Source organism: Myotis nattereri (assembly GCF_964212035.1).
Source record: "Myotis nattereri genome assembly, chromosome: 10".
Lineage (NCBI taxonomy): Eukaryota > Metazoa > Chordata > Mammalia > Chiroptera > Vespertilionidae > Myotis > Myotis nattereri.
Window position 1 is genome coordinate 79,658,807 of NC_138085.1, and position 25,231 is coordinate 79,684,037.

General features: G+C 43.4%; 1 protein-coding gene across 1 annotated transcript in view; it reads left to right on the forward strand.

The window, feature by feature from the left end:
• The window catches only part of NBAS (NBAS subunit of NRZ tethering complex), a gene marked incomplete at its 5' end in the record, with an annotated part of 205,602 nt that overhangs the window by 101,949 nt on the left and 78,422 nt on the right, over positions 1 to 25,231 (forward strand). The window contains 7 exons of the mRNA XM_081100575.1: positions 3,815 to 3,917; positions 7,939 to 8,168; positions 12,222 to 12,334; positions 15,052 to 15,165; positions 17,795 to 17,908; positions 20,252 to 20,409; positions 21,117 to 21,206. Coding sequence (XP_080956701.1) covers positions 3,815 to 3,917; positions 7,939 to 8,168; positions 12,222 to 12,334; positions 15,052 to 15,165; positions 17,795 to 17,908; positions 20,252 to 20,409; positions 21,117 to 21,206 — 922 coding nt within the window. The remainder of the gene's footprint in view (positions 1 to 3,814; positions 3,918 to 7,938; positions 8,169 to 12,221; positions 12,335 to 15,051; positions 15,166 to 17,794; positions 17,909 to 20,251; positions 20,410 to 21,116; positions 21,207 to 25,231) is intronic.

The window sequence follows — 25,231 nt, forward strand, 5'->3', positions numbered from 1 at the left end:
TGAATTCAGCATGGTTTTCATTTACGTACATCTTTAATTGCTTTTAATGATCTTTGCTGTTTTCAGTGTATAAGTCTTGTACTTATTTTGTTAAGTGTATTCCTAAATATTTTATTATTTTTGGTGTTACCGTTTTTCATTTCATATTTGTATTGTTCATTCCTAATGTGGAGAAATGCAGTTGAATTTTGATATGTTGATCTTGTGTCTTCCAGTTTTGCTGGACTCATTTAGTAGCTCCAGTAGGTTTTTTTTTGGAGATTCTACAGAGTTTTCCATGTCACCCATGAACAGAGATGACTTTACGTCTTTCTTTCCAATGTGTGTGCTTTTTATTTATTTTCCTCTTTTTTTATTGGTGTTAGCATGCTATATTTTGTGATATACGGCATGGTTCACAGGTCCTCCCGTTAGCATGGTATGCCTTTCACTTTTAGTTATTTTGTGTTTTTGCGTTTGAAGTGTGCTTCTTGTCGGCAGCATATAAATTGGGCCTTTTATGCTGGGATTATAAGGGAATTAATACCCATTATACCTGCCCTCAAGCAGTACCAGCCATGAGATGGCAGAATAAACCTATACCTCCCAGGCAACTCCTGCAGTCAGAGCCTCAATTGACAGTGAAAATTGCTTATGGAATACCGCCAGTGTTGGCTTGTCCAAGGACTCTCCTGCCTAGCACGTCCCTGCTTTCGTGTCTGCCTCTCTTTCTACCTCTCTCTTTCCACAGTGCACTGTAGTGATTGACATAGTTGTCATATATTCCCTCTGACCATACGCTTCTCCAGGGCAAATGTCATAGTCACATACATCTAACATGGGATCTTGCATAGCAGTGGCCCTCTCTTAATAGTTACTAAGTGAGTAATTTAGAAGGGTTTGGCATCTTACGTCTTAAGATTTTTTTACAACTATAAACGAACGGTCACTATTTCTGATCATGCCAAGTTTGAAGCTACTCGTCAATAGGAAAGCTCTGTTGTTGCTGGTAGATTATCTACTGTCTTTCCGTTGAGTCCCTCAAGTACTTCTGACGTCCTGAAGGTGATTTCTGTCCTGGCGGTCTGCTTCCTGTGAATGTGTAGGATGGCCAAGCATGCAACACACTGAAGATTCTCAGAGGGAAGGGGGTGGGAGCGCGGGAAGAGATTAACCAGAGAACTTACATGCATATATGCATGACCCATGGACACAGACAATAGTGCAGTGAAGGCCTGGGGAGGGGGTAGGAGTGAGGAGGGGATCAAGGGGGAAAAAGAGGGGGCATATGTAATACTTTCAACAATAAAGGTAAATTTAAAAAAATGAAAAGAAAAAACCCAAAAAACAAACAAACAAAAAACCAAAGTAGTCAACTTGAAATGTACCATTTCACATATGCTACAGTAGCTGTGCCTTCTGTACCCAAGACTGCTCTCATTCACGTTATACAGGTGGTGGATTTCTTTGTCACACATCAAGTTTTACCACCTTGAGTGTAATACTCTTTCTCCCAGGAAAATGCACTTCTATTGCAAAGCTGTAACTAACACATAGTGTTTATATGCAGAGATCTCTCTCTTAATTTGCAAACCCCTTCAAGTTCTACTCCTGGTGTTTATTTACTGAACATGTTTTGAGAAGGCCATTGTAAATAATGCCCTATAATCTATTTTAATTAGAACCTGTACTTATGGACAGCCATGTGTGAGGAAACAATAATGCCATCTGTCCTAGCCTTGATGGCTTCCAGGAGAACAGCTGGGCCGTGAGAACTTGAATTCAGCTAGACGGTACCTCGTCTGATTTCATCCTCAGGTGCCAGGTGGACACTCGCTTCATCAAACCCTTTGCCACTTCTCCGCAGCCAAATCTGAGAGCGCCTCTAATTCCTGGAGGCCCACCTACAGAGTTCACATACCAGGGTCTCACTGTTGTGAACATTGCAGGGATTTTCCTGGAAGACTTGCCAATATATCAGTTTTGTGTATTTGTATGCTGGGGGGAAAGTTTCCTTTTATGCTTTATTGAATGTGGGAAGGAAGTAACTTTTTATTTTATGTAATAAATATTAAATGCTATAAGCAAAATAAAGCATATACTTATTAATAGTTTTAGGTGAAAAATTCCTGAAGACTAGAATTCTCATAGGAATGATCCCACATATACACTCTCCCCCTCATGGCAATGCTATTATAAACAAACCGTTTGTTTGCCCTGTTTCCAATGCATAAAAAAGAAAAGATGCGTGACAAAGAAACATTCACTTGGCATTTGACAAACACAGTGCAACACAAAACAAAACCTGCCCTTTTCAAACAATGAGATTCATGATCATGTAGAATTTCAAGATTAGAAAGTAAAGATAAATGATGATTCCAGGCTCATATATATTCCACAAAGATGAACAATCGAAAGAGGCAAGAGGATTTCAAAGCAACTCTACTCCCACGAGACCATGCGAGTAGCCGTGCATGTGACTATAGAAAACCAAATGTTTTTGTAACTTTCAGATTCATTCATTCACATTCACATTTATTGAACATAATTTTATAGCAGAAAAATGGGGGGAGTGTCTTCACACATTTTTGTTTAAGTTAATCCTCCCAGTGTACAGAAAGAGAATCTGAAGCTCAGAGAAATTAAGAAACAAACATATTTAAATCCACACAAGTGATTGTTTTTATAGTACTTAGGGACATCTTGCTTCAATGCCTATGTTTCATCAAAGCTACACTCATCCATTCCTGTCCCTCTCTGAGATGGGCTCTAAGTGAGGCAACTGAAATTCAGGGATATTAAATGACTTGCTCACAACCATGCAGCTGAGAGGTGACTGTGGGTGAAATTGTTAACAAAGCCCTTTCCTCGTCTGCAGGGAAGTCTGAACTGTTAACTCTCTAGCTCTGTAACCCTGGCTACCAGCGTAAATGGTGTCTGATCACCCGGCTCGGGTGGGCCTCGCTGCTGGTGTAGCACCTTCCTGCTGGGTATCTCGCCTCTGCCCGGGAGGGGTTGTAAATGAACTAGGACACCTGGGTGTGGTCACCGGCGTGTCCTGGAGGGGACCTGGAAACTCTGCCTATGGAATTGTTACAAAAGATACAGGCTCTTGTGGGGCATGAGCCCTTCCCAAGCTAGAAAGGCTGGATCCTGCAACTACCCTATGAGGCTCCGTCGTCTTCCATCTGGGCTGACACCTGGGAGGGAGGCAACCCCTGCAGTATCCTGTGACGACTTGCTCTGTGGACTGCAGTGAGGTCTCCCCCTGAGAGGAACAGCCGATGTCCCCTGCTGGTGATGTCCTTGCTGGTGTGCTGTGGGTCCAGCGTCTGGACCGATGCCACGTGTGGCCGGTGGTGGCCTCTGGGTCCACATGTGTAGTGGAAGTGAAGCAGACCCCGGCTGAGGGCTGCAGAGTGAGGAAGGTGGGATTGGAGACCCCGACTCCCGTGGCCCAGTGCTTTCTCTGCTAGATGCAGCCGCTTTCGCACTGGGCTTTGGTTGGCCCCAGGCCCTCCCAGGGGTTTCCCTGGGCTGTTGCCTGGTAGCACTCTCCCAGTTTCATGTCTAGGCGGCTGATGAGGAGCCCGCCTAGCAGCATCTCTAGCACTGAGGCAGTGCTGCCCGGCTTTCCTGTCTTCAGCCCAACATTATTCCTGCAGATTCAGACGAGATACGTTTCTGTTGATTATTTGGGAGCTTGTGGCATAGAGAATGGTGGCACCGGTTTTCTGTGTGTATGTGTGTATGTGTTTTTGTTTTTTCCGCTCTTGGCCCGTTGGAGAGATTTCAGGACTTGTCATTATTATTTTTTTCTCCTCTGTTCCCCCAGGCAGCCCCCCGTCAGTGAGTCCCACTGGAGGACGCTGCTCCAGGACATGCTGGCCATGCAGCAGAGCGTTTACACGTGCCTGGAGTCGGATGCTTGCTACGAGGTAACCCATGGTGTGGCTTCTCTCCTTGGATGTAGAAATCTGGCTGATACAGATCGTTTATTGGACACACTGTGGGGACCAGTGACTTTGCTGGAAGTGGTCCTGTGGAGTAGTAGCTGGTGATGGAGTAGCACTTCATAGTCTGAGTGCCCTTCTACCTCGCTTCCTATCTCCCCGCTCTTTGTTCATTGCAACCCCATCTAGTTAGTGGGTCAGCAGTCCTCGGCTAGGAAACTCTGAGTCACACCTGACCCCTCTCCCTTCCCCAGTTCTGGTCACTGAAGCTCACGTACTGTGCCTTATTTACTGAGAAACCCGTCCTGTCTTCATCTCTCCTGCAATAATCCTCCACCTCGTCTCTCTACTTCCACGTCTCATGTTCACAGGGACCCATACCCTTCTTTTAAAACAGATCTTTCCAGACAGACACCCTCCTTCCTAACCTTTGCTGCTCGTTCCCTGTCAGTTACCAGCAGTCACCCCCACTTCTCGGCCCGGCCTCGGAAGCCGCAGCGGACTCCCGCCTCCCTGTCCCCGCTCACCTCTGACATCCACCAGGCCGCCAGGTGCCGCGCCCCGTCCGCTCCGGCAGATCTGGCTCGGATCCCTCCACGCGCTGTGCTGCTTCACGTTTCTGCGACGGCACGCCTGTTCCCTGTGCCTGGATATACTTATTTCTCCTGCCTTTGTTTGAAAATCGCTGATCATTTTCAGGACTCAGCTCACTACGCCCTCTACAAAGCCTCCCTTTGTCCTCTCGGGCGACTTGCCTTTCTTTTCAGTGCAGTTCCTTGTTTCTGTGTGTTTCCTCCGCTTGGCCATGAGCTCCTCGGTGGGCACCATCACATCATGCTCACCCCCGCGTTCCCCAGTGCGTCTCGGATCTGGGACACAGAGGCTCCTGCAGGCGGGTCGTTAATGCACTGGGAGGCAACCGACGGGGGTTTACTCGTTCTTTTGGGAGAGACATGTTTTACACCAAATTTCTCATAGTTTGTATAGAAAACGTATCTAACCCATTTTTATTTTTTTTTTATTTTATTATTATTATTTTTTTAATATATTTTATTGATTTTTTACAGAGAGGAAGGGAGAGAGATAGAGAGCCAGAAACATCTATGAGAGAGAAACATCGATCAGCCGCCTCCTGCACATCCCCCACTGGGGATGTGCCCGAAACCCAGGTACATGCCCTTGACCGGAATCGAACCCGGGACCCTTCAGTCCGCAGGCCGACACTCCATCCACTGAGCCAAACCGGTTTCGGCCCATTTTTAATTTTAAGAACAAAAAAGGGTTCTTATTTGAATTTTCCTGTTAAGCTTGATACAAAATATAGACTATTTCTTGTGTCACTGTGCTCTGCAAAGCATGACTTGTTGATAAAACGAGAATTATAAAAATAGGTGCCTCTTTTATGAAGTAGGTTGGTATTTTAATTCAAGGCAATTTTAACAAAAGAGCATGCAGACTGTTAAGAAATGAATGGCTTTAAATTTGAGCTTCACGTTTTTAAATGCTTGAACGAGTATAAAGTTTTTAATTTATGGTTACAGTGTCAGACCATTACAACTGCCAGCAACTTCTCTTTTGTATCTAATGTGGAACTTGAATTCCAGTTTCAGGGTAAAAATATCTGTATGCACCTGGGGTTCAAACCTGTCATTTGTATGTCTGAATTGGTGTCTTTAAGTTGGAGTCACATTATTTTAGTATTTTCCTGTTTCTGATTCTGATTAAAAAATTGTTAGTAAGTATATTACACTTGAACTAGCTCCTGTGTGGAGCAACGTGTCATAAACAACTTGACATATTAAATCACTTTTATTACATTTTAACACCTTTTCATTAGGCTTTGGCATTTCAGTGACTTCTGGCCATTAGTTTCTCACCTTGGAGAAAACATTTGAAAGCATATTGTAACAGTTTTGAAACGGTTCTAGAAGCAGGTAATATAGATTTGGCAAACTTACCTTGTTAAATATTGTTTAACTAGAGGCCCGGTGCATGAAATTCATGCACTGGAGGCGGGGGGTCCCCTCAGCCCAGCTTGTACCCTCTCCAATCTGGGACTGCTGGCTCCCAACTGCTCGCCTGCCTGCCTGCCTGCCTGCCTGCCTGATTGCCCTTAATCGCTTATGCCTGCCAGCCTGATAACCCCCAACCACTCCCCTGCCAGTCTGATTGATGCCTGACTGCTCCTCTGCTAGCCCGATCACCCCCAACTGCCCTCCCCTGCCGTCCCCAACTACCCTCCCCTGCCGGCCTGGTCACCCCCAACTGCTCTCCCCTGCCAGCCATCTTGTGGCTATGGGTGCCATCATCTTTGAGGGCGTGACAGTCAATTAGCATATTCCCTCCTTATTGGCTGTGGGTGCCACCATCTTTGAAGGCGGAGCAGTCAGTTAGCGTATTTCCTCCTTATTGGCTGTGGGCGCTGCCATCTTTGTGAAGGCGTGAGGGTCAATTAGCATATTCTCTCTTTATTAGATAGGATATCCTTTAAATTATACTGTATTATCTTACTGACTTTTGGCCCTTATATTAGGTTTTGCTGTCCTTGGAAAATAATTTGTAAGCTCATTGGCACAATTTTGAAAATATTTTACAGCCTAAAGAGCAGAAATTTGTATTCTTCATTTTAGCAAAGCCTTTTACATTTTAGTGAGTAAATTGTATTTTTCAGAATTGGGCATTGACTCCTTCCAAAGGATCAGAGGGACTGTTACATCGAAGTTATTTGGGTCACTGGGAGTGAGCCATTTTCACCAGTTAGGTATAAGTGGTTAGGGTGATGTGCTTTCTGTCACAATTAATACTTTTATTCTTACCAGTAATTTCAGTAAAGGCCTGTCTAAAGATGCTTTCCTCAGAAGCCTAGAAACGTGAAAATCGGACAGTATTACTAAAGACAAGGAAACTCTTTTTCTTCATGAAATCTTTTTTTCATTTTTTTCTATTTCTGTGCTATCTGCATCCACAGTGGCATTTTTGGGCAGAGCATTCTTAGGGAAGTCCTTGTTCTAATTATATATTGATATTATTAGTGTAGGTTTAAAAGGCTGTCTTTATTTAAGACATTTCTGAAGTAAGTAATCTTCCTTTTTGTGATTAGTGCTGGTTTTAATTTTTTTGCACTCACACATTTTCTATAATAAATTCTACATTCATAATTGCAGTATTCTTTTGTTTTATTTCAATTATTAAATGTATTGGGATGACATTGGTTAATAAGATCAGATAGGTTGCCAGTGTGTAATTTCTATGAAACATGATCTGTGTATTGCATTGTGTGCCCATCACCCAAAGTCAGATCATCTTCCATCACCATATATTGGCCCCCTTTAAACTATCTTAATTATAGGAAACAATTTATGTCAGTTGATGATATTTGTTGCCTAGTGGAATACAGTGATATTTGCATGAGTACCTCCCATCAGGGGCTCTTGTTTCATTTAAATAACTTTAATTTACAGATTGGAAAAAAAAGCCTCCATGTTATATGGTACATTGTAATTTCAGTGGCTAGGTCTAGGTATGACATTGGTAGCTTGGCTATTTTAATTAGTAAGACTGAGTTTAGATGCTTTAAGCAGTCGTGAATTATATGTATTATATTCAAACATTTTATTTTTAAAAATTGAAGTGGTTCTAAATACTTTAAACAGAGTGGCCCTGTTGAGTATAGGACAGTATTCTAATAGATTCTGTTTTGAAATGAGAATGAACTTTAGCTATTTTACTTAAATATTCATTGTAACACAATTAGAATATTATGTTTAATATTGGTTTGCTTGGTTAAATTATTCCTTCTAGAAGAAGGAGTTTTTTAATTGAGGTGAAATTTACATAGCATAAAAGTGTGCTTTGTTATCATTTAGTGTATTTGCAACATACACAGCTGCTACCTCCAGGATGGGAGTATTTGTAATTTATTTCATTTGGACGGCAGAGCCTTCACTGAGTTGAGAATCGAATCCTCTTTTTTTAAGCATTCATTCCAGTTTCTTGTTTTCCCCAGATATTCGCAGAGAGTCTCCTGTGTTCCAGTCGCCTTGAAAACATCCACCTGGCTGGGCAGATGATGCACTGCTGCGCGGGCCCCGCACACCCGCCAGCGAGCGCTGCCCAGAGAGGGAAGGCCCCGCACAGGGTGAGCTACGAGGCCAGCGTCGACCTGGTGCTGGCTGCCAGCAGGGAGTACTTCAATTCTTCCACCAGCCTCACCGACAGCTGCATGGACCTGGCCAGGTAGAGGGCCTGTGTTCTTCCATCCGAGGGGCGGGCGTCAGGACACAGACAGCATCGTGGGTTTTATTCTTTACTTACAACATCCACTAACACGCCTGTACCCTGTCCGTGCTGTATGGGGCACAGTTATTTATTGCTCGCATAGAGAATAAGCTTCATTGTGTTATGAATATTCATCAGCTTCCTCGCAACCCTTTTCCCCAGAACGCTTCCCCATCGTCACTTCTGCTGATTATCTGTAGGCTGTGTTCCTCTTCTGTGGGAAGAGATTCGGTGACAGCCTGGAAATTCAAGTTCTGGCAGTTTCCAGCACAGTTAGGTGATGTCTGCCTCCCTCCCATGGCTTCCGCTCTGATGAGATGATAAAGCTCAGAATTCCCTTACAGGTGGAAATTTCTCGAATATGAATTCAGTTCCCCATTGGCCTGTTGTACTGGAAGTTTAGAGTTCACCTTTTTACTGTTGATTCTTAGGACCTTTTTTTTTTTTGCATAAGGGACATTGCCCTTTGCCTGCCTTAAACATTCTTAACTGTGTTGCCAAGTTTTTATTTTATATAATTTATCTTTTAAGTTGCTATCAGAATTTTTTAAAAATTTGATTGTTCTTCTTTCCTCTTATGGTTGTGGTCTTTTGTGTCATCCTTTGGAGGTTGTTAATTCCTAAGGCCATTAAAATAGTTTTTATTATCATTTCTTACCACTCTGATGGTTTTATTTTTACATTGGAATTTTATGCCCATTTGGAATTTATTTTGACATAATGATTGTGGAAGCTATTTAGATTTATCTTTATCCCCAAATGACTAGTTATTTCAACTCTAGCAAAAACTTCAAGGTAACTGTTTCTTCCAGTGATATCTTACCACAGAGAAAAACCATGTTTTCTCAAACCATGAACTTGATGAAATTGTTTAAATAGTAAATTTTTGTCTTCTCTCACAAGGGATTGCATGTCAGATGATGAAAATACCAAATAGAGTAGCCTTTGAAGCGGGGAGTGGTTTGACCTACATGTTTTTGGCAGGTGTTCTCAGAGACCATTTTAAAAACTGCCCTTCCTGTATTTCCCCTTCATTCCATCCCTTTTTTCTGCCATAGGACAACCTTAATTTTTAAAAGATGTCAAAAGTCTATAATGTGGCACCAAACTGATGGAGACCTGTGAGCTGGATGTATTTAAATGTTCCCAGTGGTATTAAATGTAGAAATAGCCCATACATTCTTATTGGTTAAACTGTTATTTATTAACTAATATTTCTTTTTTTTAAAATTAAATCTTTATTGTTCAGATTATTACATTTGTTCCTCTTTCCCCCCCCCCCCTAACTCCCCTCCTCCCAGTTCCCGCCCCACCCTCCGCCCTCACTCCCCACCCACTGTCCTCATCCATAGGTGCACGATTTTTGTCCAGTCTCTTCCCACATCTCCCACACCCCTTTCCCCCCCAAGAATAGTCAGTCCATTCCCTTTCTATGTCCCTGATTCTATTATAATCAACAGTTCATTCTGTTCATCAGATTATTTATTCACTTGATTCTTAGATTCACTTGTTGATAGATGCATATTTGTTGTTCATAATTTGTATCTTTACCTTTTTCTTCCTCTTCCTCTTCTTAAAGGATACCTTTCAGCATTTCATATAATCCTGGTTTGGTGGTGATGAACTCCTTTAGCTTTTCCTTATCTGTGAAGCTCTTTATCTGACCTTCGATTCTGAATGATAGCTTTGCTGGATAAAGTAATCTTGGTTGTAGGTTCTTGGTATTCATCACTTTGAATATTTCTTGCCACTCCCTTCTGGCCTGCAAAGTTTCTGTTGAGAAATCAGCTGACAGTCGTATGGGTATTCCCTTGTAGGTAACTGAGTTTCTTTCTCTTGCTGTTTTTAAGATTCTCTCTTTATCTTTTGCTCTTGGCATTTTAATTATGATGTGTCTTGGTGTGCTCCTCTTTGGATTCCTTTTGTTTGGGGTTCTCCGAGCTTCTTGGACCTGTAAGTCCATTTCTTTCACCAGGTGGGGGAAGTTTTCTGTCATTATTTCTTCAAATAGGTTTTCAATATCTTGGTCTCTCTCATCTTCTGGCACCCCTATAATTCTGATGTTGGTACACTTGAAGCTGTCCCAGAGGCTCCTTACACTATCCTCGCATTTTTGGATTCTTTTTTCATTTTGCTTTTCCAGTTGGGTGTTTTTTGCTTCCTCGCATTTCAAATCATTGACTTGATTCTTGCGCTCCTCTGGTCTGCTGTCGGGAGTCTGTATATTATCCTTTATTTCAGTCAGTGTATGCTTAATTTCTAGTTGGTTCCCCAATATAACATCGAGGGTCTCATTAGTTTTCTTGTAGATCTCATTAAGTTTATCGGTGGCTTCTAAACAGTTCTTAAGAGACCTTAAAAGTGTGGTTCTGAACTCTATATCTTCCATTGACAATTTTGTCCTGTTTCTTTGTCTCCACATTTGCTTTCTTGGTGCACCCCCTAGTGGTCTTTGTTTGCAGTCTTATAGTTAAATCTTGATTGTTGTAGCTAATTCCAGGGAGGGTTTGACCTCCAGGCCAAGTGGCTATGAGAATCAGCTGTGTCTGCAGTGAGAGAACTTCTGTCCTCTAGGGAGGTGCTAATCTAGCCTTTGCCTGAGGCTATCCGGCAAATGCCTCTGTGCAGGGCTTGGGCGGGGCGGGTCGCACAGGATCAACAGGGTGGGCTGGAGAGAGCAGTTATGGCAGCTCTCAGTCCTGTCCCCAGGGGCTCTGCCTCTCTGAGTCCCAGCACCCGCTGCAAACCTCGGAGAGAAAGCTGCACTCGCTCTGACCGAAGCCAGACAGTCCCGCTTCTCCCGTTTGAGTCTGGGTCCCTAAAGACTCGCCCGGATCTGGAGCTCAGAGTCTGCGACTCCCTCCAGATTGAAAACGCCAACCGCGCCCTCCGCCGCCAGCCCGCTCCAAGCACTCCGCACCTCAGAATTTGACTTCAGCACTGCGCCTCCTCTGAGTGTCCGTATGCGTTTCTCTTTCCTCCTAGTTGTAGGACTTCCACTCAGCCAGCGTTCCTGTGGTTCTGGGTGATGTCCCTTCCGTTTTTTGGTTTCACTTTTGAAGTAGTTGTTCAAAGCAGCAAACTCCGGTGTTAACCTATGCCGCCATCTTGGTTCCTAATATTTCTGATAGAGGAAGCAGTTATGAATATTCACAAGATAAAATAGTCAAACAATCCAGAACGGATATACATTAACAATAAGTCTCTCTCCTCATTCTAGTTTCCCTGACTTTACCCCTCAGCTATTTTTTTATATTAGTTTCCTATGTGTCCTTCCAAAATATTAAATGTTACCTTCTTTCCTAAGTCACAAGTAAGTGCTTACTACTTCTACATACTTTTCTGTATCTTGCTTTTTTTTTCATTTATGATCTATATTGAAGATTTTTCCATATGAATACATATAATTTTACTATATGTCAGCTTGTTTTATTCTTCTTTAATGGACTGGGAATCCAACTGTGACCTTCTGGTTCATGGGTTGATGCTCAACCACTGAGGCACATTGGCCAGACAGTCTCTGGATTTTGAAGAATTTGTTTAAAATATTTCAAAGTTATTACAGATTCTTAAATTAGCAAATCACTTTCTCCTATTTTTTATTGCCACATTAGTACATTACCAACCGCCTCTTCCTTTTTCAGGTCTCAGGGGAGACAAAATTGTCACTGAATCAAGACATTTCTGTTTTTGCTAGAAGAATAGCTGGAAATTATCTGCATCCTGTCTTTATTTTCATCCTTTCTAATATCTTGCTTCCTATCAGTGTAATCCTGCACAAATCACTTACCTCTCTGAGCTCCGATTGTGGCTTCCTCAAAAAGCAAGTGATGCTATTTGCCTGTCTCATGGGCTTGTCCTGAGGACTGAGAGAGAACAGAAAGCATCTGCGGAACACTTGGAAGTAGTAGGTTTTTGATAAATATGTGCTGGATCTTATGTTGTTCAATATACAAAGGCAACTCAGCCAAACTTGTTACTGCTTTTTAAAATGGGTCTCATTTCTCTTAGGTGCTGCTTACAGCTGATCATAGACAAGCCCCCTGCCATTGAAGAGGAGCTGGACCTTATCCAAGCCGTCGGATGCCTAGAGGAATTTGGGGTCAAGATCCTGCCTTTGCAAGGTGAGTTATCTGCTTAGTGTTGTACTGATCACTTATTTTGCATTAATTTCCTACTGTTTCTTTTTAGTTTTTTAAACTGAAGAGTACCTTTGGTTATTTAATCCATCAGCAGTAGATCCCAGCCATTTTTCAAATGAAACTTAAGTGGAAATCCAGAAGAAAAAAGAAAACGGACATTTTATCATAATTTTATTTTTTCAAGGTTACATTTATAACACTGAAAGAAATAACATTAGTACCATCAGCGAGGCTACTGGATAAAAACAAAGACAGAAATTGGGATTATGGATGAGAATTGCAGATTTACATCAATTTTCGTATATAGTTTATTTCTGCATTTTGTTTTATTTGCATAGATTTAGAAGTAGCTATATATGATAATATTTCATTTCTTTTCATGCTTACTGAAGACTATTCTTTAATAGCTCTATAATGTAATTTTAAAGAGGGGGTGACAAGAAGTTCCTGTTGAGAGTCTAATTGTTAGCAATATCTTGACATTGCTCAAGATCTTTCACCTAAATGTAAGTATCAGGTGAGTACCAGCCAACACAAGTTACTTGTCCTTGTCTGCTGTGTGCTGTGAGTACAGAGTGCATCTCCCCCTGCCCTGACCTTCTCCTCACAGGTGGGAGGGAGAGTTTCTGTTACTTCAAACCCTGGACTCACCAGGCCAGTGCTGTTCAGTGGTTGAGTGTTGACCCATGAACCAGGAGGTCTCGGTTCAATTCCCCCTCAGGGCACATGCCTGGGATGCGGCTGGATCCCCAGTAGGGGGCGTGCAGGAGGCAGCTGATCAATGATTCTCTCATCATTGATGGTTCTATCTCTCGCTCCCTCTTCATTCCTCTGTCTTCATTCCTCTGTCAATAAAAAAAGATTAAAAACCCTCCCACAACCCTGGACCTCAGTGCCCTAAAGGCAGCAGGTAGCTTGGTTCTTAGGGGCATGCTTGGCTGCCTTCAGTGTAATCTCTGGTCTTTATTCCTAACTGGAAGTGCTTGGAATTGGGGGCGGGAGGATAGCTGACGTCCTTCCACCTCTAGCTCTGAAACGCTATGGTGCTCTGCTAGCAGTGTTTTTGCTGGCAGTGTTAGCACAGCAGCTGATGGGTTTGAGTATCTGCAACCAGACCTACAACCCTGCAGCAGCCTCTGAGGCACTTCCTGCCGTAGGAGAGTCTGAAGGAAGATGTTTGCCCTCCTGTCCTCCCAGCTTGATCTGTTGATTGGGAGTTTCTGTTAGAAGACCTTCCGGATGTGGAGACAGAATGTGTCCCTTGTATGCTGTCTGCTGTTTACGCTGCCTTTGTATTCGTCAGGGACACTGGACCGACAAAGGAACTTGATATTGCGAGATTTAGGGCCCGGGTATCGTGCTGTCGTCAGGGAACAATGTTCTTTTTGTCACCTTGCTTTGTTTTGAAGTCCTCTTTGCCCGCCCTTCAGGAGTTACTGTTTCTCATCAGGTGAAGGCTAGTGGTACTGGCTGAGTTATAATCAGTGAGTTAATAGGAAACAGGAGTGAAAATATTATATAGAAATGATTCCTAATGTATGAGTCTCCTACGAATTATTTGTATGTGTACACGTGTGTGCCTTTCCCTATAGCTTGGGTGCTTATGTGAATTATTCCTACTATTCACATGAGCAGATTTAGGACATTTTAGTTGTCTCCCAGGTTCTTTCTGTAATAGGATGAGTCAGTTTTCCGGACGAACAGCACACGGTGAAACCCAGCCTTGGGCCAGTTTTGTCGCTTACCACTGGGTAGATGGACAGGCAACTCAGCCTTACTCGGCGCTTAAGCTCTCCAAGTCTCTGCTGTCATTGTTGTTCTTTTAGTTGAATGTACTTGGCACTTTCTACTTGAGGGTGGAATCAGAATGGTGTCACCTGCCTCCTCGTGCTCCCTCCCTCTTTTCCTCTCCACCATCCCTTCCTGCTCCTCCCTTCCTCCCCTTTCCTTCCATCAGTGAACACTGAATTCGGCACTTTATTCCAGGAACTGAAATAGTGAAGGGAAGAGTGAGGCACACTTGCTGGCTTGGAGGGACTGGCATATTGATAACAAGACAGAGCCACACTGGGGTGTCCTGTAGGGGTTTAAATGCCGATTCAGCCACTTGGCGCTCAGTGACCTGTGGCAGCTTAAAGTCTTTGAACTTCTCCTTCCTCAGATGGGGATAATAATAAAATATTCCCCTGACAGTTACATCTTGAAACATTAAAAATCCTTACAGTCGAGGATATCATACTTAATAAGCATTTCTGTGACTGTCAGTAGTAATAATAATAACTAGTATTTACTGAGGATTTTATGTTCTCTGTATATATACTTCATGTGTGTTTATGTGTATTAATGAATTCTCATACATGCCTTACGAAGTAGAGACTATTCTTGTGCCTTGATTTCATCATCTGGAAAGCAGAAACAGCAGCAGTCACTTAAGCTAGCTGTTAGGAAATAAAACGCTTTCTTCCTGCTTCCAAATGCCAGTTCATTTGCTGCTTCAGATGTTTGGTGGGAGGAAAGATCCATGTTGTACGTTTTTTATTCAGAAGCAACAATAATTTTACCTTTTTTAAAAGTTGTGTCTTTCACTCCTTACTGATCTGGAGGCCAGCACAGTTCTCATTCCGTGTCGTTGTCTCTCGTTAGGGAGGTCATGTACCCGCTGCTGATGCCTGTCATTTGGTCTCTCTCTCTCTCTGCAGTGCGACTGCACTCCGACCGGCTCAGCCTCATCAAGGAGTGCCTTTGCCAGTCCCCCACGTGCTACAAGCAGTCCGCCAAGCTGCTGGGCCTCGCCGAGCTGCTGAGGGTCGCTGGTACGTTCCGATGCTAAACTGCAGAGTAAGGTTTCTGTGTTACTCTCACCACTGTCCTGGGCGGACATCAGAAGATGGGCATATTACAGAAATGTCACGTGGGCCTCTCCGTAGGACTTCTTGAGTGTCCCCTTAACATAATGCCTTTACGACCTCGTCTCAGAAGTCACACACCATCTTTTCCACCTCACTGTTTGTCAAAGTAAATCGCCAACCAGCCTCCATGCAAGGGGCGGGCATTAAGCTGCATCATTAGAGACTCGCATCTGTGGATGTGGTGTCAGTTCCGTTTCATGGACCCAAAGCCTCGTCATGTCCTCCTCAGCCTTCTCTGCTTCCGGCCAGACAGCGGTGTTTTCCTCAACAGCTTCCCGTCCCGCCACCCTCCTGGCCGTTCTCCCTCGGAGTCTTATTTTGTTCTGTTTGGAGCATTTTCCTAGGAATCATTCTTTTCAGGCCTATTTTTGGTTATGCTTTTCCTTTTAATCACCTGCTCAGATGGAACTTTCTAGAATTAAAAGCAGTTTACTATTTCTACTTTGGACTTCAAGATGACGGACCCATCTTCACATAAAAGTTTACATGAAAACAGCAGTCATTCTCATTTTGCGCTCTTACACTTATCTAAGTTACTTCTTACTGTGTCCCTTATGGCGGGACTCTGAATCTCACTTTGCACATGTGGAAACAGGAATAAAGAGGTTAAATAATTTATTCCTTACTTTGAATCCTTTACTGTTACTGTACTTTTCCACCTTTTTAGACGTTGGATGAGGGTAATCAGTGGACCCTGACTTAACGTCAGCTGATTAGGGGCTTTCGCTGCACTTCACATTGACACCTGGATTAGTGTCTATAGCCCAGCCACGCTGCCCAAGGAGGGAAGTCACACCTGCCCTCTCACTTGTGATTAGATCTTTTGAATAGACGCAAACATTTCAAGAGTATTATCTAGGAAATAGGTTTTCCATTGATTGCGATATGTGCATTTGTTATTGATAAACTTACACACATTGTTCCATTTCCTATATTACATGTTACTGCAGGGGTGGAAGATGTTCCCTTCTTTCCTTCTAATCATTAATTTGACACAAAAAAAGATTAATAGGGGAAACACACATTTCATTTCATTCCTTCCAGAGCCCCATAAAGACATGAGATTCAAAGGCAGTTGAGGCTTCTATGCCATCCTGGGCAGAGGGGAAAGGGTAGGGGTTTGGGCTTCCGAGGGGAGGAAGGCAGTTTACAGGGTGGTGGGAAGAGCAGGTGTTTGGTGAACAGATGTTTGCCACACCACACAGGTAAGTCCTTCTGATGTCAGAGTCATCTCTGGCAATAGCTCTCTGCCGGGTACAGCCCCCTTGTCTACCCAAGTTCTAGGCAGTTGAGGCAAAAGCTCTTCCCGAGTCAGCCTGGTCTTGACGGCCCCGCACAGTCTAGGGAGGCGTGTTCTAACACGAGTGTGTTGTTCTCATGATGGGATCCCCGTGCTGGAGCAGCTCTTTTCAGAAGCAGTTTTTAGACGGCCTTGAGCCAGTACTCGCCTTGGATTTTATTTAAACCTGTGAAGCACAGGAAAGGTTCATGGGAACAATTTTAAAGTTTCATTCAATCCTTTCTGTGATATGTTTGCTTTTTCTTTCAACCATTTTATAGCTTAAAAATGCAAAGACCATATACATATTTTTTCCTGGAAATATTAAAAATAATTTTAAGGTTCTATTACCTCATTAAAATATAAAATATCTTTTTTCTTTTTAGCCTAAATAGACAAATTGTCTTTATTGTAACTTTGAATTATTTGTCTTATAATTGAAAAGTACATTCTGAATTGAATCTGTGCCCATTTCACTGAGGATATTTTTTTGAGCCTCTGTTCTTTGCAGGACTTGGGCTGGGTCTTTAGGATTCAATACGAAGCAGCCCCTGTCCTTCAGGAGCTTAAATTCTGATAGAAGGTGCAGATTGTTAGAAATATAATGGCAATAAATTGTATTCGGTGAATGGGAAGTAAAGGAACATGTAGGAGGCACACCTAACCATGGATTTTATACGAAGAACGTGTGGAAATGCCCAAGAAGGAAGTGATGTTCAAGCTGACTTCTAAGAATGTTCTTGGGAAAGTGATTTAAGATCTCTGTGTTAATGTAAGCTGAATTTGGTATAATTTCTTAGTGTCTAGATGTTCACTATGATAAAAGATGAGCACTTCAGTGAAACAATAAAATTATATCTATTTTACTTTGTGTTTAAACTTTTCCCTCCTTATATCTGTCATTTTAAATTATTATTAGAAATAGAACATTCAAAGGGCAACATACAAAAGTGAAATTTGTTTGTAGCAAGAAGCTTAGAATCCAAGGAAGTTTAGAGCCCAATTTTCCTCCACGCCCTTGGGTTGGGGTGGTGGTCTGGCTGCTGTTAATCACTATTGCTCAGGAGACAGACCTAATTCGATGATTCATAAGTAGGTTAGAAAGTAAAAGTTGCTGTGACCTTTTGTCCTATCATCTTTTAAAATCAGTTCCATCTTGACTTTTAATTTTTAAATTACTTTGAGAGATGGGTTCGTGAGCTCATTTATGAATTGATGCTGCGAAACCATGAAGTCATTTGTATGTGTTTACAGGTGAAGACCCAGAAGAAAGGCGTGGCCAGGTTCTGATCCTTCTGGTGGAGCAAGCGCTCCGTTTCCATGACTACAAAGCAGCCAGTGTGCACTGTCAGGAGCTGATGGCCGCAGGTGAGCTCGGCCACCCTTAGCACTTTGCTCGTATCCCCTTTAGGCGATGCGGATGGCAGGGTCTGCTCTGAGATCAGCTGGCCTGATTGGTCAGCCGGCATATGGTCATGAGATGGGAGCATCTGTGAGCACTGATGAGTGCTTACGCCACGTGCTTGTATATGTATCTAAATTCTTTAATGGACTCAGAGCTTGTATCTGAGATTTTGGTTGCTTTCCATTCCCCATTAAAACAGCCTCATAAGATTAAGAACAAGTTTATGTAAAATATAGTGTCTCTTTATGTATTTGTTATTTAAAAGTAAGTCTAAGTTTTCAAAGTATCTACCATTTGTGACTATATAGTCAATATTTCTATTCTTTAAATTTTTTTTAGAAGATGGGATAGAGCTTTTTAAACAGATATTGAGAAATTGGGAAGTAGTTTGAAACCCTAAAGTTTTGGATATTAAAATTCTAACTCCGGTCTGTGGAGGATAGGCAGGTGTTATTGTAGAATAGTTTCTCTAATAAACAGCAGCACATTCCCCAGTGGTATCGTCTTATGCCGGGCTCTGCACGGAATGACAGACTTTTGCAGCAGTGCCTGACTATATGGAAGCCCAAGCGCATCTCTTGCTCCATCTGTGCTTTCACACCAGCGGTTAAAGTGCATTGCCTCACTCTGTGATCATTCACAGAGCCGTGCACCTATGACTTGTGCACCTTTGGTATGTATTCTGTTAAAATGTTATTTTGCCACTTGTTAAAAATGATAAGGAAGACTTTATTCAGGGCTGGTGCAATGGATGTTGAGGCAGTTGCAGTAGGGGAGAGAGACCGAGCTGAACTCTGAATGTAAAAAAGACAACTGGGGGTGTATAGCCGAGGAACAGAGCGAGCGGGGCAGTGGATATGAAACATGGCTGCAATGACACATCGAGGGGAGTGGCGTTCTTGCCGACCCATCATGGCAGGCTCTTGCTAAAGGCAGGGCTGGGCAGTCAGATGTCAAGGGTGAAGGGTAAGGAATTTGGCCAGATGTCCAGGGTGGTTAGTGATCAGGGATGACCTGACTTAGCAGGATTCTTGCTGAAACTGGATTCTGCGGGCTCTGCAGGCTCAGCAGGGACTGGGCCGAGCGGGAGGCCTGGTCGGGACAAGGTTCAGATGAGCCTGACTGTGGTTTAGTCAAGGAGAGAGCTGCTGTCAGTGCAGCTGTGAAATGCCTGACACACGGGAAATCTCACGGTTTACAACCTCAGCATTAGAAAGGTATTTTCATAAAAGAGCCATGTTCTGTAATATTAACCAAGTGATTTTGCAACATTAAGTTTAAAATAATTGTGGTTTTCTGGAAAACCATTGTTGTATTGCTCTAAAATTGTTTACTTAGAGAGCTTTATAATAATTTTATTCCCATTAGTGGTGGTACCTGGCTTAAGTTTTACTTTATATATTTATAGGAATTGTTTTAGGCGGGAGCCTTTGTACTTAGAGAAAAAACGCTACTTTCAAACTGGAACTCCTTGGAGTAAGAATAAAAGTGTGTAATAAAAGAATAAAAGGGCTGACTGTGCTCCTGGCTCGCTCCTTGGATCTCTGTCTTCGATAAAGCGAAGGAGTCTGTGGAGCTGTCTAGAATAATTTCTGTTTCTAGCACTTTGCAGTTTACAAAGTACTTTTAAATACAAGTGTCATTTAACCATTCCAACAGCCCAACGAGGAAGGCATTATTGTCTCGTCGTCGTAGTAGAAGAAGTGTGATTAGTTGAACTTTCTCCAGCTCACACAAGTGTGTGGAGCAGGCGTGGGCCAAAGCCGTACGTTTTCTGAATGCACACATCCAGGTTTTCTGGTTTTTGTTTTTAAGTATTTTAGAGAGGAAGGGAGAGGGAGAGAGAGATAGAAACATCAGTGATGGGAGAGAAATCATCAATGGCTGCCTCCTGCACGCCCCACACTGGGGACCGAGCCTGAAACCTGGGCATGCGCCCTGACTAGAAATTGAACCATGACCTCCTGGTTCATAGTTCGATGCTTAACCACTGAGCCATGCTGATCAGGCCAGACTTACTGCTTTTTACTCAAAATCCAAGTAGATTATTTGTAGTCATTGTCAGGCAATCTGAAACTTAACAGAGTTGATCAGAAACACGTGTCTGGAGTGGCGCTGAACAATTGGCCGATAAGCCAGCATACTGCTCCTGTTCTGCCGTGTCCTGGTGTGCTTCTGGTTCCTAAAATTAGCATCACCGCGGACTATGGTCCTGCTCTGGTGACACAAGACTTGAGCAGAAAGCCGTTGACACTCTCATGTGAGATTGGTTAAAGTCAGTGTGATTTTTCTTGTTAACTCTGCAGGTTATTCTAAAAGTTGGGATGTTTGCAGCCAGCTAGGACAGTCAGAAGGGTACCAGGACTTGGCCACTCGTCAGGAGCTCATGGCTTTCGCGCTGACGCATTGTCCTCCCGGCATCATTGAGCCCCTGTTGGCAGCTAGCAGCTCCCTGCAGACAGAAGTAAGTGCTTCCAACACTGTGGATCTGAACTGTGTGAAGGGCGTTTTTGGGGTGTGGGGTGTGGTTTGTGGTCATTTTAGGAAATAAAATAAGCATTTTAAGTTAGGGAAGAAAAATAGCTTGTTACTCACGTGAAAAGGAATTTGAAGATATCAGGGTATAAAACAGTGTTGTTTGCTTTATTGTAGCCAGGAAGAAAGGATACAAAGCAGGTGAGAGAAAAATAGAAATTAATATCAAGAAATAAATTATTGAATATGGTGGGAAAAGTTAGTGTTGTCAAGAATAAAACTAAGACGTGGTCATGTAAAATACATTCAGAACCCAGTGGTGGCACCATCCCTTAGTGGTCCTTAGCGGCCTGGAGTGGGCTGGGGCGGCGGTGAGTTTCCTGACACCCGCGGGGAGTTCTGCGTAAGGGAGGAGAGTGCCCCCGGGGACACTTCTAAACCGAGGAGGAGGCTCTGGAATTCCCACGCGCGTGTCCTATTCGTTCACCGTACATCGGGCTTCTCACTTGATTCCACCTCTGAAACGGTGGGGTCCTTGTGAAGCCGTCCCGAGGGCCGCAGTCCCGCTCCCCGGACTGTTCAGGAGGAAGCAGGCCTCGTCTCCTCCAGGGAGAGCGTTCAGATGTCCACCTGCACTGGGAGGAGAGGCAAGTTTAAAAACACATTTCTTTATCACGTGTCTTGTTCTTTTTTCAGATTCTTTACCAAAGGGTGAATTTCCAGATCCACCGGGAAGGAGAGGAGAGTGTCAGTGCTGCGCCGTTACTTAGCAAAGCGCCGCAGGAGGTGAGCTGGTGTTGGGGGGGAGGGATTGGAAGGTGCCTGGGCGTGGCACGAAACGGGAGTCACCTGACCTGGTGTACAGGACGTGTGTGTGTGCGTGTGTGCGTGTGTGTGTGTGTGTGTGTGTGTGGTGTGTCTGAATGCACCGGCGCACATGCACTTCTTTTTCTTTTTTTGATGTTAGCGCTTTTCGTAATAAAGTATTTTTTTTAACTTTTTTTTTGTTGTTTAAAGTATTACGTATGTCTCCTTTTTTCCCGATTGACCCCTCCCCCCCCCACTCCTGCCCCCCAGGACAAGCCCCCACCGCCCCAGTGTCTGTGTCCATTGGTTATGCTACTATGCATGCATACAAGTCCTTTGGTTGATCTCTTACCTGCCTCCCCCCCTTCCCCCGCCTTCTCTCTGAGGTTGGATGGTCTGTTCAGTGTTTCTTTGTCTCTGGATCTATTTTTGTTCATCAGTTTATGTTGTTCGTTATATCCCACATATGATTGAGATCATATCTTTCTCCTACTGGCTTATTTCGCTTAGCATAATGCTCTCCAGTTTCATCCATGTTGTTGCAAATGGTAAAAATTCTTTCATGTTTCTTTTTTTTTTACGTCTGTAGAGACTTTTTCTTTTAAACATTTTTGTGTGTGAAATATAGGGTGGGGCACAAGTAGGTTTATAGTTGTGAATACACAAAACACAGTTTATTCTTGTATTATTATTTATCAATTATTATAATATTTTCCATACAAACACCTGTGAACCTACTTTTGCCCTAACCTGTATAACATTCACATAGAAAAAAGACACAATATAAAAATGTGCAGGTCAAGAAATGGTCACAGGAAAGCATCCATGAGACCTCCACGCAGTGACACCTCCACACAGTAACACCCCCCACGTGACTGGCCTGCCACAGCCCCCTCCTCTGTTCAGTCTCCAGGCTGTCTCTTTCCTCCCAGAGAGCCCCACTGCCCTGACTCATCGATCCCAGATCTTTGTGTGTGTGTTTTGTTTGTTTGTTTTAAATAATTTTAATACCTTTCACACCCCTCCCAAAATAATAGTTTAATTGGACCCGTTTTTATATGGTTGCGTTTGCGAGAGACACCCGTGCCGTTACATGCAGTGTGTTATTTCCTGTTACTGCTGTATAAGAATTAATGCATGTGCACATGTGGCAGTTTCTCCGTCTGATGCTGATTGACGTTGGTTTCAACTTTAGCTTCTAAGAACGATGCTGCAGCATCACTGTGTGTGTCTCTGGTGAGCAGGAGCATACCTGTCTTCTGGCATCCACCTGGCCTGGAGGTGTGTGCTGCCAGCTGTGCGCATGCTCAGCCTCTGTGGACACTCGCCAGTGGCTTCCCACAGGGTCTCGCCCATGGCACCCTGACCGCAGCGTTTGAGAGTGCCACTGACTGCAGTCCACCTCCCTGGGTGGCTGGCTTTTAAAACTTAGCCTATTCTCTTGAGTGTCTGCTGACATCTTGTGATTTTGATTTGCATTTTTCTCATTATTAATGAGGTGGAGTTATCTTAGCAAAGATCCTGTTTTGAGAGGTACCTGTTCAATACTTTTGCCCATTTTTTATTGACTTTTTTCCCCTTTTCCTCATTGAGATCCTCAGGAATAAAATTTGTATGAACCAATTACGGAGGAGTATATACCCACTGACACCTCTTTTCTATCAGTCAGTGTTTGCTGCATGGAATGTAGCTTTCCATTACTGTCCTAGCAACCTCAAACTGGCATTTCTTTAGGTTGAAGTTTCTGATATTCTAATGAGATAACAGATGATAATCCTTTTTACACATTGGCTTTCCACAGGATTTCTTTCATTAAAATAAGCTTCACTTTCAAAGTGTAAAATGTCATTCATTTTTCCATTAACTATTTTGGAAGACAATTGGCTGTGTTCATTTTGCCAACTCATCTCCAGTTGTATGCGATATAGTGTATAGGTACTTCTAAAAGTCTGATGCAAAGCTTCAGTTCTTGATGGTTAAGCTTTTTCTCAGAGTGAAATAAGTATAACTACCCTGTTTCCATAATTCTTTTATATTAAATCTCACAAACACATTGAATGTACACGTGTGTCCCCAGTTCAGTGTCAAGTGAGTTGAGGCCTCAGAGTTACCGATAATGGGACTTTTGCCCTTAAGGCGTTTTCTCCCCATCTCCTTGTGATGATGGCTCCAGGACAGCTCTGGCCACGGAACTTGCTCAGTGAGGGGAATGTGTTGTCTACACTGTCCAGCAGGCACCACTAGTCTCAGGTAGCTCCTGAGAACTTGAAATGTGACTAGTGCAACTGAGGAATCAGTGTGACGTTTTATTTGAACTTAATCACGTTAAATTTAAATAGCCACACGAGGCCACTGGCTCCCAGACTAGACACCCCAGTTGTGGAAGATCAGCCTCAAGGTGGAGTTTTGTGTTCTGCCGTCAGCACCGCAGACAGCGGACTTTTCTTGTGTACGCGTGTGCACTCTGGATGGAAGCCACAGCATTTCCCCGGTGCCTGGACCGGTGTGGATACTTTTTGTCATTCGGCACGTTTTGACTTAGAGTTTCACTGATTGGTTTCTGTTGGGTTTTCCGCACTGGATGTGGATGCACTTGTGTTTCCTTCATGGGAATCAGGCAGTTCTTACTTTGGCTGATGGTTATGGAATGATGTGTGTTTACGAGTTGGCACATTTTCCCATCTTTCGAGGGTGAGTGGAAGACCTCCTTTTAGTGACATATTCTTTATGCCACATTTTGCATCTTTTGAGTAGAATCCTTTCCTACTGGGCCAGCACATCCCACATTTTGTCTGTCTCTTCAGCCTCCTCTCCTCTCCTGCCTCCTGGACCCGTGCTGTGTTCCGGTCACAGTGACTGTACCGTCGTTCTCCGAGTAGGTGCCATCACACCTTCGGTGTTCGAGTTTCCTCCCTGCCCGCACTGCTCTCCTGTCTGGCTCTGGTCACCCATCTAAAGTATCATCTACTTTGAAAAGTTCTCTTTGCCCCCACATTCTCCCATCACTGTGTCAGCGTGGAGTGGTCTGTATGCATTGTCTGGTAACTGGAAGTGTGCCAGTTTTCTCTGGATTCTCTCCATGGAGTGCTGGTCATGTGATGAATGCCCAGGAAATGTTTGGTGACGCTCTGTGGGGAGACTCCCACAGCAGAGATCAGTCTGTGGAAAAGTGAATTAGAAAGTCCACTTCGGCCTAAAAACGAAGAGGAATTTCCTGTTTAACTCATCTGCATGCGGTGCGGTGCCTGGGATCCTGTTGGGTTTTAGCCGTTGTAAGGGCTGCACCATTTCTCTGTTCAGTGCACAACTGCAAAGTGTGTCTGCTGAGTTCAGCTCCGAAGCTCATTCTGAATCTCCATCCTTATTTATACACCCATCAAAAGCCTCTGAGACGTCTGGGTTTCCTATTTCCTGCTTCTACGACGAATGAGAAAGTGTTGGCCTGACCCTGTGGTGGTTTCTTTGGAGTAGGACGCGCTGTGTTACCGCAAACGGGTGCGTGTTCCTCCATTAGACTCTCTTTGTAAATGCAGGAGACCCACAGTCCTTTACATCTTCTGCTTAGCAGGGAAAAGGGATTCTTCCCAAACGATTGTCTCTCCCACCGTTTTTTTAGCTCCTTCAAAGCCGTCCTGTCTTCCTTTGTCCTCTTCCTGCAGCTGTGATACATCTAGATCTCGTGAAGTGCTAATCCAAGCCCTCAGCGAGCACATTATGGCTTTGATTCATGAAGCACATTTCAGAATATTATAGCTGCTATTATTAGATTAAAATACAGTGCCCAGCTCTGCGATGCCGCGGTTACACATTAAGAGATATAATAACCACATTAAATTACAACTCGTAAATGAGAGCTGACTGGATGTGTAATCTGCTTAATGCTCAAGACTTTCATTACTGAGCTGTGGAAATCATGATTTTTATTTATACATCCCAGCAAAGTAAAGATGTAATTGCTATGCAGTAAGTAGCATTTGCATCAGTACCACTGTGGCCTACAAGGG